The 13,544-nt window shown below is 52.6% G+C and overlaps 1 protein-coding gene across 2 annotated transcripts in view; it reads left to right on the plus strand.

Moving 5' to 3' along the window:
* The window catches only part of B3GAT1 (beta-1,3-glucuronyltransferase 1), a 41,956-nt gene that overhangs the window by 13,310 nt on the left and 15,102 nt on the right, over positions 1-13,544 (plus strand). The window contains exons 3-4 of one of the 2 annotated variants that reach the window (XM_063417799.1): positions 9,650-9,768; positions 12,731-13,239. In XM_063417799.1, coding sequence (XP_063273869.1) covers positions 9,765-9,768; positions 12,731-13,239 — 513 coding nt within the window. In that variant the 5' untranslated portion in view covers positions 9,650-9,764. The remainder of the gene's footprint in view (positions 1-9,649; positions 9,769-12,730; positions 13,240-13,544) is intronic. The other variant, XM_063417800.1, reaches the window with a different exon arrangement.

Below are 13,544 nucleotides of genomic sequence, written 5' to 3' on the forward strand. Positions count from 1 at the left end.
ACCGCGTGATTACAATATTCTGAGAGCAGCCTTGCAAACCCCTCCGGCTCCTCAGAGCTCCCCGAGGGCTCATCTGGCACCTCACCTTGCAACTCAAAGCCTGCAGGGGGGTCTGGGTGTCCCTCGGACACCTCTGCAGCTCTGGCTGTGTCAGGTGAGGGGTGTGTGCCCTCTGCCACCTGTAGATCAGAGCTCCCTGCGGCTGAGACACTCTGGGAGCACAGGGAGGATTTGGTGTCAGTGTTTGGTATCAGGACAAGCTTTTCCAAGGGGTGAGGATGCTCCTGGGCAGGGGCTGGGCAGTGATGCTGGCATGGGGACAGCACTTGGGGACGTTTTTCTTCCTGTGACAACCTGGTGCTCACTGAGTTATGAGTTGTGAAACTGTCGGCTTCATTCTGTCTCCAGCTTCTGGTTTGATGCCTTTTTCCAGGGCTACCTAAAAACAGAGGGCAGACAGAATTAAGAGAATAAAAAGCAGTTCTGTTTATGGAAGGGCCTTCAGGTACATTTAGGGCAGACAAAGCCCCCCAGGGGCTGCACCTAAAATGGACAATGGTCACGGGTTTGCACACTTTGATCAGTTTGGTCCATTTGCAGATTGGGGCTTCATCTCCCAATGACAGCTCCAGGTAATGAAGTCATTGACCCCAAGTTTGCTGCCCCAACTCACTTTTGTTTCCATCTCTCAGGCCTGAGGCAGTGAGGTGTCCTTGACTGCCAGGCCTGGAGAGGAATTGCTGTGTCTGCCCAAAATGGGGAGGCAGCAGCAGCTCACACTGTGTGTGGAGTTTGGAGTTCTGCACTAAAGAATGGCAGGTTCACAAATAGATGAAAAATAGAAAAGCTGAAATCCCAAGGCACCAGTTTGGCTCCCCCATTTCTCTTTCAGAAGATCTGGATGGGCTTGGACCTTAAGTGATGCTAAAATTAGGAGAAATGACCTTCTCCAGGCCATGGGATTGGTGAGAGCCGGGCTCTGCCAGCACCTCGGGCATCGGTGCCAGTGCCACGGCTGTGCCCAGCCTCTGAGCCCTGAGCCTTGTGATTCCTGGCCAAAAGTGGGCAGCTGCTCCCATCTCACCTCCAGAGCAGGCTGAGGTGAGCCAAAATAACTCAGCCACAGGGAAGGCAGAGTCAGAAGCAGGCTGGGGCTGGCAGCTGGACAAACCGGAACATTGGTCCTGTGCCTTTCCAGGAGCCAAATCCCATTTCCTCAGGCAGTGCTGGAACAGCTCTGGATTTACTGGATTGGCACACAGGGTTTATGCTGCTAGAAGAGAAGGAGTGGGTCCCTGCCAAACACCTCTCACATGGAAGATGGGCCAGGTTATGCTGACATGTCAAAGGTTCCCAGGCAGGCAGAAGTTCACATTTCCTGGGGAGAGAGCTGGTGAGCCAAGGATGGTGAGAGCACCTCGGGGAGCCCTGTGGGCTCCTTTCAGCAGGCCCAGCAGGGTCAGAATTTGGGCAGGCACTGGAAATCCTCAAGGGAGACAATTTAAAAATGACCTTCCAAGCAGGGTGTGTGGGTTTGTGGCTGCACTAATGGCCTGCAGAACCCCGAGCACCGATTGATTGTGCTGCAAGCTGCTGAATTAGAGTCAGGCTTCTGCTTAATCATGCCAAATTCCACCCCCTTGCTTCCCTTTCCACGCTGTGGCATCGAAGAATCAACGCTAAGTCCCATTAGTGACTCCTGTTTGGGCACCCAGCACTGAGCAGGGATCAGGATTTGAGTCTCATCCTTTTGAAGGAGCCTAACAGGGATGGGAGCTGGGAGTTTTCTCTCCAGACTAAAGTAGTGGCTGATTTCTTGTCCAGTTGCTAAGAGGGGAGCTGGGAGCTCTGAGTGCCACACTGAGCTTTGCTGGAGCTGTCCTGAAAGGCCACGGGAGTGAAAATCTGCTGGAAATACTCCTGTCAATGCCTTCCAGAGCTACCTACAACCAGAGAGCAGAGAAAATTAAGAGAATAAAAAGCAGTTCTATTTATGGAAGGGCCTTCAGGTACATTTAGGGCAGACAAAGCCCCCCAGGGGCTGCACCCAAAATGGACAATGGTCACGGGTTTGCACACTTTGATCAGTTTGGGCCATTTGCACATTGGGGCTTCATCTTCCAATGACAGCTCCAGGTAATGAAGTCATTGACCCCAAGTTTGCTGCCCCAACTCACTTTTGTTTCCATCTCTCAGGCCTGAGGCAGTGAGGTGTCCTTGACTGCCAGGCCTGGAGAGGAATTGTTGTGTCTGCCCAAAATGGGGAAGCAGCAGCAGCTCACACTGTGTGTGGAGTTTGGAGTTACACACTAAAGAATGGCAGTAGAATTGCAGCTGCTGCTGTTTCCAAAAGTGATGGAGAATTTGGCTGCCTTCATGTAATTTTGAAAAAAAAATCTTTAAGATATTTGATGTTTGCTATTGAAAAGAGAATAACCATGTTTTTAAAAACTAAATCCCTTTTTAAGGAGTTTAGAGGGCCCAGTGGTGGCTTCCTGCAGTGGGAGAGGCCGAACTTGCTCACAGCTCTGCGAGCTTCTTTCTCCCCTTCTCTTTTATACATTAGAATCAGGTTATTAATAACTCTTTTTAAATAGAGCAGGATTTATTTTCTTCCAGGGGTAGGGAAGAACTCTTTAATTAAAGGTGAGTGCTGCTGGCTGAGCTGCTGCCAGGGGTGCCCGAGGTGTGTCCCACCCTGCTGTGCCCCCCTGGAGCTGGGTGTGGGGGGAGAGCAGTCCCATGTCCAGGTCTGCAATTGAGAACTTTGGGAATTGGGAGATAAAACTGGGAATTTGGGAATCGTGGCTCGCTGGGCACTGCTATTCCTGTCTGAGGGTTGGATTTGTGAACTTTCCCAGCACGAGGGGAGGCAGCTCCCAGCGTATCCCAGCAGCCCAGGGCTCCAGGTGCACCCACAGAACCCTCCAGCCTTAATTCACACAGGGTATAAAAGCCTGGGGCTTCTCTCAGCCATCACCAGCACAAGCTGTGGGCTGGTGGAAGTGATGGAATCCTTGCCCCAGCACCAGTCTGGCTCCTTTTATTGTTCTGTACTGGTTTGGCTGGTTAGGCTTCCTTGGGTAGAGGGAGAAAGGGAAGCCCAGAGGAAGCCTTGACATATTTGGCTCGATGATTCAGCCTTGCACATCCTGGAAAAAATGCAGTTTGCTGGCCTGCAGGCTGGAAAGGTGAGGCTTTTCCTGTGGAAAGGTGAGGTTTGGCCATTGTGACCTGTTCCCATGAGGTGTCACACGGCAGCTCATGCCTTGGACAAAGCACATGCAAAGCCTGTTATGGAGCTGTGGAATTGAGCCTGATCACATTGAAATTGGGTCATCTTTTATTAATGTCACTTTTTCAGATCCATGGGAGCGATGCAGACCCCAGAGGTGGAAATAGAGAGCCTGGGGATGTGTCTGGTGGGGTGTGAGCTGAGCAGAGGGGACAGCTCGAGGTGTGCTGTGTCACCAGATGGAGAAACCCTGACACGAGCTAACTGCTGGAGCATCTCCCCAGCACTCACCCACAGGCAACCTTAACAAAACACACCAACTCTTCCCAAAGAAAAACAACTCCCAGTTGCCTTTCTCTTTTGGAAGCGGGCTGGAAGTCAGGCAGCTTTTCATCTCGGGAGAGATGCTTTTTAAAAACCGTGTGTGAAGTGCATTCTCAGGGAGGACTGGGTGCTGGGGAGGCTTCCCAATGCCAGAGCTGAGTCAAGCCACAGCTTTCCTGGCTGGGGAGAGTGCTGGCAATCCTGGCAGGGCACAGCATCCTCTGGAAGCAGAAAGGGTCCCTGGAAGTGGTGCCATTCCCTGGTGAGGCTGTCCCAGCACCCACAGCAGCCTCACCGCTGCTGGTGACACATTGCTTTGCTCCTGCTTTGCTTAGCACAGGAAGGTTGCACAGGTCAGGTAAAGTTTCTAAAATCACTTAATGAAAGGATTCCTGCCTTTTGCAGCCTTGGAAAGGATCCCTTTGGAGCAGCAAGGAGAGGAAGTGCCTGTAGTTAAGGAGAAATGTGGACAGCGCTTGGGGCACTGTGGTGATGAGTGATGAGTGGGAGCCTGCACAGGGAAACAAACACATTTAGCACAATAAATCCAATCTTTTCAAGCTTTCCCAGGAGATGGGCCTTGCTGGAGGGAGCAGTGGAACCCTGGGCCTGTGCCACAGCACAAGAGCAGTGCCACCACACCTCCTGTCCTGATTCATGGAGGGGGGATTAATCCGGAGAAGAGAAAGTTTCTGATGCTTGTTAAAATTTGGCTGAAGCTCCGAAACTCAAGGGTTTACATGTTTTCCAAACTGGTGGGTGGTTCATTCTAATTCTGGATATGCAGTTTATTCACATACACAACTAATCCTTTTCGAATCCTGTTAAGTTCTTGTTCTTCTCAGTATCCTGTGGCAATAAGTTCCAGCAGCTAATTGTGCTTGTGTTGAGCTCCCTTGATCCACTTTACTCATGCTTGCTTTAAAATTTAAGTGTTGTTCTGAGAAGCTTGGTAATTTTTTTAATTTTTTTTTTTGTTCTGGGAGATAATCTGTGTTCTTGATCCCATTTGTGGCAACAAAAAAAATTGGAAAAAACAGGGAAATTTTGTGCCTCAGTTTCTGTGGCAGCTTGGAAAACACAAGGAATGGCTCTGTAACCAAGGCAAGAGCAGTGATTGTGGTTTGTAGGTGAAGCTGGAGAAAATGCTGAGTGAAAAACCAGAAACTACAGAAACTGAGCTTCCTTCCCAGGCTTTTCCAGTATCTCTGAATTTCTGAGTTCTGAAAAAAAAAAATAAAAAGAAGAATGCATTATTTCTGTATTTCTGGCCATAGGAATTGTTTTAATTTTTAAAAGAAGGAAACAAATGCTGGGTGAAGAGATGATGCAAACCCTCACCCTCCACTGCAGCATTGGCCCCAAAATTCGGATTCTCATGGATGAATCCTGGTCTCCTCTAGCTGGAAGGATTCTCCTGGAGACCTGAAACATTTCTGATCATTCTCCCTCCCTTTGCTGGCTTGCACTCCAAGGTTTGTGCTGCACACATCAGCTCAGGAATGGCCATTCCCCCTCACAGGGCTGGCCTGAAAATCCTCTGTCCTTTTGTCCCCTGGATGGGGAGATCTGAGCTGAAAACACCACCCCTGATTAAATCCTCCAAGAAGCAGCAATTCTGTGTGCTCATTACTCAGTTCTGGCTATGTTCTGCTTAATAACTAAACACTAATTAGCTCCACAGTTTTGCTACTATACTTATAATAGCCCCCATTAAAGTTATGGGGTTTTTAGGCAGTAATGGCTCACAGAGTAATTAACGAGCAAGAGGCTTTTCTTTTATTACTACCTTTATTTTTAGCCTGTGCTTTACAAGGCTGTTCTGCCAAACACCAAAAATCTTAGACAGAGGCTTGGAGTGCCCATCCCCTGCCAAGCAGGGTGGAAAGGAGCAGGGACGAGTGTGGAGCTCGGGACTGCTCCAGAATCCCAAAATTCCAGCCTGGTTTGGCTTGGAGGGAACTTAAATCTCATCCAGCCCCACTCCCTTCCATGGGCAGGGAAACCTCCCACTATCCCAGGTCAGTCCCAATCCCATCCAGGCTGGCTCCTTGTCCTGACCCAGCCTTGTCCCCGGTGTCTGCTGGGCTGGGACCACCCCGTGCCTCAGTTTCCCCCTCTGGGCACAGGACATCCCTGCACTCACATCCCTGGGGTTGATTTCTGTGCCCGAGCCTGGCTGTGAATTCAGAAGGGGTTTTGGGTCACAGGGGTTGAGGTGGGCAGAGCAGAGGCACCAACTCTGTCTTGTGCCACCCCAACATCATTTTTCAGCCCTGTTGCAAAAGTGAAAGGATTTAGTGTTTAGATTTTGGGAGGGAAAGGCTTTTGGAGAGAATATCCTGAAGTGTGTTTCTTTTCTTTGCAAAGCTTTTGTTGCAGCTTTTGGCAGCGTTTGTTTGTTATTTCCTGCTTGTTTGGAGCACAACAAAGTATTTGCTGGGTTTGTTTGGGGATTTTTTGGGTGTGTTTTCCCCACATCCAGACAGTGTTTTTACTCCAGTGAGATGTACAGGTACAAATTCAAATCAAGCCCTTCTTTAGTCTAACATTTTCTAAATCACTCCTCTTCAGTGTGGGCAAACCAAGGATTAATGACACTGGGGCTGAGCAGCCCCAGAGGAGGAATGAAGGTAAAAGTGACTGTAAAGGCTGCAGATCAAATCACTCGTTCCTATGGCAAGTGTCAGAGCTGATGCCAATTAACTTGATTTAAAAAAAGAACCTTCAGTGTTTAATAATCCAGCATGTTACTAACACGTGGCTCCAGGATTTATTAAAGCTTTTTTATTAGATCAGTGCCCTTTCCATGTTGTCATTCCTCGACACCATTGCCCTCTGCCGGAGGATGGGGATCTCTTTCATCATGTGGCACCCGACTCTTCCCAAAACCGAGCAAAATTCCTTTGTTTTAGGAGTGCTTTAACCCCCAAATCACTTAGAGTTGAGCCAGCGATTTGTGGCTTTCATCTCACTTTTCAAAAGTGAAAAAAATAATGCACAATACTTTCTGCAGTGGAAAATCGAGTTTGATTGTTTTAATTGATGTTTAAATTTGTTCCTCCTCCTTCGTTTCCCAGGGGAAGAGGAGGTAAGAGAAGTTTAAAAGTGACAATCTGAACGAAGCAGGTTTTGTTTCGAACTATTTCAGTGGGAGAAGGAGAGTGATGTTCTGATGGGGAAGGGGTAGAGGGAATGCTTTGAAGAGCAGCATCATTTTTCCCAGGCCAATTTTTGTCTTGTGCCACCAACAGCAACAAAAAATCATCACCTGGCTTTGGCAACAAGGGAATTTTGGGATTTAGGGCAAGCTGTGACTCCTCTCAGCAGCGGTGTAAAATCACAGGCTCCCATGCAATTCCTGCCTGGTGTTGTTCAGGAGGAAATGGATTTCACCTTTGGCCCCTTTGGCCCCTGATGAGAGGGGGGAGCGTGGCTTTGTGACCCTGAGAGCCCTGGGTGCCATCAGGGCGTGGAGAGGGAAGCTTGAAATGCTCTGGATGGAGACTTCCCAGTGCTCCCTTATATCCCAAAGGAATTCTTACCACGTCCTTCAGCCAGGATCATCAATAAAAGCAAATCCCTTCAGGAGTGAGCGGTGAGGAAATGCTGCAGAGCAGAGCCCGTGGTGCTCCCTGGATGTTGCTGGGCAGCTCAGGGGGCAGAGCGTGGCCAGAACTGGGCTCAGGCTCTGGCCCCATGTCCCTGCCAGCCACCCATCATCATCTGGGACACCCCCTGGGCTCGTGTCCCTTTGGGGACATTGGTGACACACTGCATCTGAGCCACATCTACACTGACAGTGCAAAGGGAGTTCAGCCAGCTCCAGGGGGACAGGGAAGGGAGCACTGGAACATTCCCTGTGCCTGGCAGCTGGGAAGGGAGCACTGGAACATTCCCTGTGCCTGGCAGCTGGGAAGGGAGCACTGGAACATTCCCTGTGCCTGGCAGCTGGGAAGGGAGCACTGGAACATTCCCTGTGCCTGGCAGCTGGGAAGGGAGCACTGGAACATTCCCTGTGCCTGGCAGCTCTCCCTGCCAGGCCACGAGTGGGCTGTGCTGGCCCTGGGCAGCTGCAGCTCCTCAGTGAGCGAGCAGGGAGCTGCTGGATGCTCCGGAGAAACGGAAAGGGAGGGAGGCTGGGGACAGAGCAAAGCAGGAATCCCTGCAGCCTGCTCACTCTCCCCTGTGCTGAGGGGCTGGGGAGCAGAGCAGCCCCCCAGCACAAAGGGGCCACTGTTCCAGCATGGCAAGCTCAGCCTGTCCCGTGGGATGAGGCTGAAGTGAGCCTGGATGGGCAGGCGGAAAAAGCACCTTAAGGTAGGGGCACTGTGTCTGGAGGGAGCTGCCCATGACAAACAGGGCATTTGGTGATGCCAGCCCACTGTGGCAGCTTGCCAGGGTCCCAGACCCCCATGCCAGGGTCCCAGACCCCTCTGCCAGGGTCCCGGACCCCTCTGCCAGTGTCCCAGACCCCTCTGCCAGGGTCCCAGACTGCCCCTGCCAGGGTCCCAGACCCCTCTGCCAGGGTCCCAGATCCCCCTGCCAGGGTCCCAGACCCCTCTGCCAGTGTCCCAGACCCCCCTGCCAGGGTCTTGGACCACCCAGGGCAGCCAGAGGGATGCCCTGGATTCCGACATGAACCTGCATTTCTCCACACCTGCCCCATGCAGCCAAGGAGAAGCCAGCTCTGGGAAAATATTTGCATGAGTAGGGTGGCACCAAGATCTGAGGGGATTTAAGGAGGGGATCTGCTGACCCCCAGATCACTGTCAGTGGGAGAGCAGTGCTTTTCCCAGAGCATCCTGCTCCCTCTGCAGTATCCCTGGGCTCTGCCTGCCTGCTCTGCAGCCCTTTTAGCCTCCTCTAATGCGTGTCCCCACTTGGGAGCAGCAGCACTAAAGTGCTACCCGTGTTTGCAAACTGCCCAGGGTGCGTGGCAGCCCCGCTAAGTGCTGCGCTTTGCTCGCCGGGCTGAAACCCAGTCTGCTTAAATCTTGTATGTGCTCGTGCTGCATCAAACTAAGCCATTGTGGCACTTTAATATACTCCAGGCACAGCACCTCCGAGAGGGAACCAACCTGAGCAGGCTGCTGGAAGCCTGAGCTAAAACTGGCTGTGCTGGAGCTGCCAGCAGGATGGGCTGAGCTGGGGGAATGCTGATGGGAATGCTGCCTTTTTCCAGGTCTACCTAAAACAGAGAGCAGACAGAATTAAGAGAATAAAAAGCAGTTCTGTTTATGGAAGGGCCTTCAGGTACATTTAGGGCAGATGAAGCCCACCCAAAATGGACAATGGTCACGGGTTTGCACACTTTGATCAGTTTGGTCCATTTGCACATTGGGGCTTCATCTTCCAATGACAGCTCCAGGTAATGAAGTCATTGACCCCAAGTTTGCTGCCCCAACTCACTTCTGTTTCCATCTCTCAGGCCTGAGGCAGTGAGGTGTCCTTGACTGCCAGGCCTGGAGAGGAATTGTTGTGTCTGCCCAAAATGGGGAGGCAGCAGCAGCTCACACTGTGTGTGGAGTTTGGAGTTACAGACTCAAGAATTGCAGGATCACAAATAGATGAAAAATAGAAAAGCTAAAATCCTAAGGCACCAGGAAAACCAGAGGGTCACATCTCTGTGCCCCAGGAGCAGAGGAGCAGCCACTCCGAGGGCTCTGCCTGGTCACGGGAGAGGATCTGGGGGGTCACAGCGTGGGCTGATGTGTCACAGTGTCACAGCCTCTGGTGTGGTTGTGGCAGTCTCTGCTCCTTCCATGGGCTTGGCTGGCTTGAGGGGAAGGCTCAGACTGGTCCCACTGGGAAGGCTCAGATCCCACTGGGATGGCTCAGATCCCACTGGGATGGCTCAGATCCCACTGGGATGGCTCAGACACTGAGGCATTGAGCAGCTTTCCCTCACCTGGCAAGAGGGACTTGCTTGACAAGGGGATGCAAAGGGAAGGCGAGGCCCTGGACACCCAGGAGGCATCTCCTGGAGAGGTGGGACCCTGCTGCTGCTCCCTGCCTCGGTGGGGTCCGTCCTTCCCGAGGAGAGCTCCGGTACCTTCTCTGCCTACCGGCCTTTGCTCTGTGTTGCAGGTTTCCTTCCACATGAGTCCCTGAGGTTCCTGCTGGCAGCCCAAGCAGTGCCCTGCAGAAGTGCCCTCCTGCTCCCGGGCTCAGCAGCTGAGGCCCCTCCAAACCTGCTTCTGCAATGGGTGGGTTGTAAGCACTGGTAAGACCCACGAGTCGTGTCGCCTTGGCTGCTCTCTCCCTCCCCTCTCGCGCTCTCTCTCTCTCTCTCTCTCTCTCTCTGTCCTTGCTCCTTCCTGCCCATTTATTTCTGTTCTCCATGTGCTCTGCTGTTCTGTCTCTGGGGTTTTCACTGTCAGGTAATGAGGAGCTGTGGGCCCAGTCAGTCTTGGAGATGCCGAAGAGACGAGACATCCTGGCTATCGTGCTGATAGTTCTGCCCTGGACGCTCCTAATCACCGTCTGGCACCAGAGCACCATTGCTCCACTGCTTGCAGTGCACAAGGGTGAGAGAAACCAAACCAGCCCATGCCAAGCCCGTGCATCCCCCCTTCGTCCTCATCTCCTCTCTCATTCCATCTCTCCATGGCAGCCATGCTCATCTCAGCTCCCAGACCATGCCCATGCAGGAGCCTCCCCACCTCTGCTGTGGGAACAGCCCGCTGCTCGTGGGGGTTCTTCAGAGGCATCAAACTGCACGCCATGGGATGTGCTCGCTGTGCTTGGAGAGCTCTTTCTGGCCTCAATCCAGAGTGCTGCTTCTCCGTGTTCCCCAGAGAGGATTCCCTCCCTGCTGGCCTTTGCAGAACTCTGCACACAAAGTTATTCCGGCAGGAAAGCTGCAAAGGAGGGAGCAGAGGAAACAAAGCTGACACTCGAGACAGCTGCTCTGGGAGGAGTGAGGCTGAGAGCACTTTTTAAGGGAAGCAGAAAAGCAGTGCTCTTGCACTTGAAGGAGAAGGCAAGAGCCAGATCTCACCTGCCTGGGGGAGTTAAAGGGCTCTGAGAAGTCACACATGGCAGTAAATACAGCTCTGGTCCAGATCAGGGGCCTCCAGGGAACCCTTTTGGCCAGCAGCGTCCCAGTGTGGTCCTGTTCTTGGCACAGCAGCAATATCTAAGGGCCATGGGGACTCTTGGGGGCTGGAAGGAGCCACACTGCCTTCTGCCACCTTCTTCTTGGTTCTGCCCTTCTGCTGTGGCCAGGCTGCTCTGGGGGAAGAAGGCCAGCGCATTTTCAGGACCTTGTCATCCTCTTGGTCCCTTTCTCTGAGGGATTCTCTCCCCTTTCAGTGTTTGTCCCCATCCTCCATAGCTGTTTATGCCTTTGCTGGACACTCTGATGTGCAGTTTGAGTTGCAGGAAGTTCAGTCTGTCCTGAGCAGTTTTCCCTTTCTCCTGACAGACACCTCTGAGGCTTTGGGCAGGGAAAAATGACTCTGATCCCTTCTGGAAGGTGGGGCAGTGTTTCAGAGGATGAGGGATATGAAAGAGGACTTTAAAGATGAGTAGAAACGCGCTGCCTGTCTGTACAGCAGTTTGATCACTGCTCTAAAATGTGTTTTCTGTGAATGGCCTCTGCAGTTACAGCACAGAGACTGCTCCAATGGCTCGGTCAAGAACTCACCAATGACTTTGATGAGACACTTCTCTGCTTCTCAGAGCCCCCAGTGGAAAACAGACACCTGAAAGCTCTTGAGAGGCATCATTTTGTTCTTGTGAGGCGTTTCTGAGACGCTCTGCTCACAGATGCTGAGATGTGCCCCTGGAGATGCCCAGAACAGCAGCACTGCCCGTGCCAGGGCTCACAGCTGAGCCTTTGACCTGCAGGGCTGTGCAAACTGTCTCGGGCACCGTCCTGGCTAATCACATTCGTGTCTGTGTCCAATGCATTTCGCAGATTTATTTCTGCATCGATTCCAGCGCTCTCGGAGAGCTCTGCTGTGTGAGGCTGAGGTGCTCTGCAGTGCACAGGGCCTGACAGCAGCCTGTGCCCTGTTCCCTCCCCCAAATATCCACCCCCCTTCTGTCAATGCCATGGGGTACAAAGCCTTCATCTGGTGTGGGTATCAAAGTCTGTGCTGCTGGAAGAATAACCTGCTATGAAAAAGCCATGGGTAGTCTCCTGCTGGGTCAGATCTAATGGCCCTCTGTTCCTGCTCTTTCTCATCTCAAGTTCCTGGTTAAAAAAAAATATATAATCAATGGCTCAAAGTGTTCTGTGCCCACTGGAGAGGCAGCCTTACATCCTGAGTGGGGGTTCCCCTTCATCTCTGCAGACCTTGGCGTTCCTGCTGCTCTGCAGTGGAAAATGTGGAAGTTGCACCCTGGAAAAGCGGCAGGTGTGTCAACACTGGTTTTCCTTGAGCTGATTGTGAACAATTTGCAGGGATTTTGTATGTTTGGATCAGAGTATCTGATCTTTAGGCTGTTCAATGCTCACAGCTGCACCCCGGAGGGGGCTGCTATGTTCAGAGGCTGGAGGGGCCTTTTTGAGGCAGGGGAAAGTCTCTGCAGGAAAAAACCTCTACAATTATAGGCTTTAATTTCCTCTCTCCATTTCTGGATTTGAAATGTGTCTTTCCCCCCTTCTCCTGTCTGTCAGAGAGCAGTGGGGCACTGCAGTGTCCTGCCCAGACTGTGCTGCTGGGATCTTCACTGGCCTGGTGTTTTCCACCAGTTTTTATCCTGCCTCCCAGTCCAGGTGCTCCAGTTCCTGAGTGCAGATCTGTGAGTCCTGCCCCTCTGGGCATGGTGCCCAGAGCACTGGAGCTCTTCAGAGGTGATGGACCATCAGTCCACGTGGTCATTCTCTTTATCTAGAAGAACTTATCTACAAGTTTATGTAGCACTTACTCTTTATCTAGGACTTGCTCTACAATCCTGTCTCTTCTGGGTGCTTTCTGAAGCTTTTTGTTGTCAGCACTCAGCCCAGTTCTCCTGGACTCTCTTTTATTCTTCGGTGCTGATTTTCTAGCGGCACAATCTTCTTTTCTCACGTGTGTTTGTCCCTGATGCCTTTATTTATCCGTGCCCTCACCCACGAAAGCCTCCACCCGAGCCTGTTTCCTCTCCTGGCGGGTGACCCGGGGAGTGCCGGCCGCCCGAGCCCACGCGGCTTTCTCTTCTCTCCATGCCCTTGCCCAGATGATGGTGGTGACTCCCAGCGTGATCTTGCTGCAGGCTTGGACTCCAAGGAATACTGCCTGTCGGACCGGGACATAGTGGAGGTGGTGAGGACAGAGTACGTTTACACGCGCCCGCCCCCGTGGTCGGACACGCTGCCCACCATCCACGTGGTCACCCCCACTTACAGCCGGCCGGTGCAGAAGGCAGAGCTGACCAGGCTGGCCAACACCCTCCTGCACGTGCCCAACCTGCACTGGATCCTGGTGGAGGACTCGCAGCGCCGCACGCCGCTCATCACCCGCCTGCTGCGGGACACGGGCCTCAACTACACGCACCTCAACGTGGAGACGCCGCGCAACTACAAACTGCGAGGGGACATGAGGGACCCCCGCATCCCCCGCGGCACCATGCAGAGGAACCTGGCCCTCAGGTGGCTCAGAGAGACCTTTAACAAGAACAACAGCCAGCCCGGGATTGTTTACTTTGCTGATGATGATAACACCTACAGCCTGGAGCTCTTCGAGGAGGTGAGAACCTGCTGGAGGGGCGGGGGGATGGATGTGGCTGGTTAGCCTGGGGAGGGGGTGAGAGGTGCTGTGGGTGAGCTGAGCAGGTGCTGGGCCTCTCCTGACCTCTGGATCAGCCTTGGCTGCAGCTGTTCACTGGTTTTCTCCCGAGCTCTGTTACCCTGTGTGTTTGCAGAGTCAAAACATCCCATGGGAAGCAATGGGAACCCTGGTTTTTCTGTGGTGTGTGATCAGGAGGCAACTTCCATGGAAAGGGAGCTAGTGAGGAGCTGCCTGCCCCTGTGGGGAGCCTTGTTAGGGTTGGA

This window comes from Prinia subflava, chromosome 22 (genome assembly GCF_021018805.1).
Source record: "Prinia subflava isolate CZ2003 ecotype Zambia chromosome 22, Cam_Psub_1.2, whole genome shotgun sequence".
Classification (NCBI taxonomy): Eukaryota; Metazoa; Chordata; class Aves; order Passeriformes; family Cisticolidae; genus Prinia; species Prinia subflava.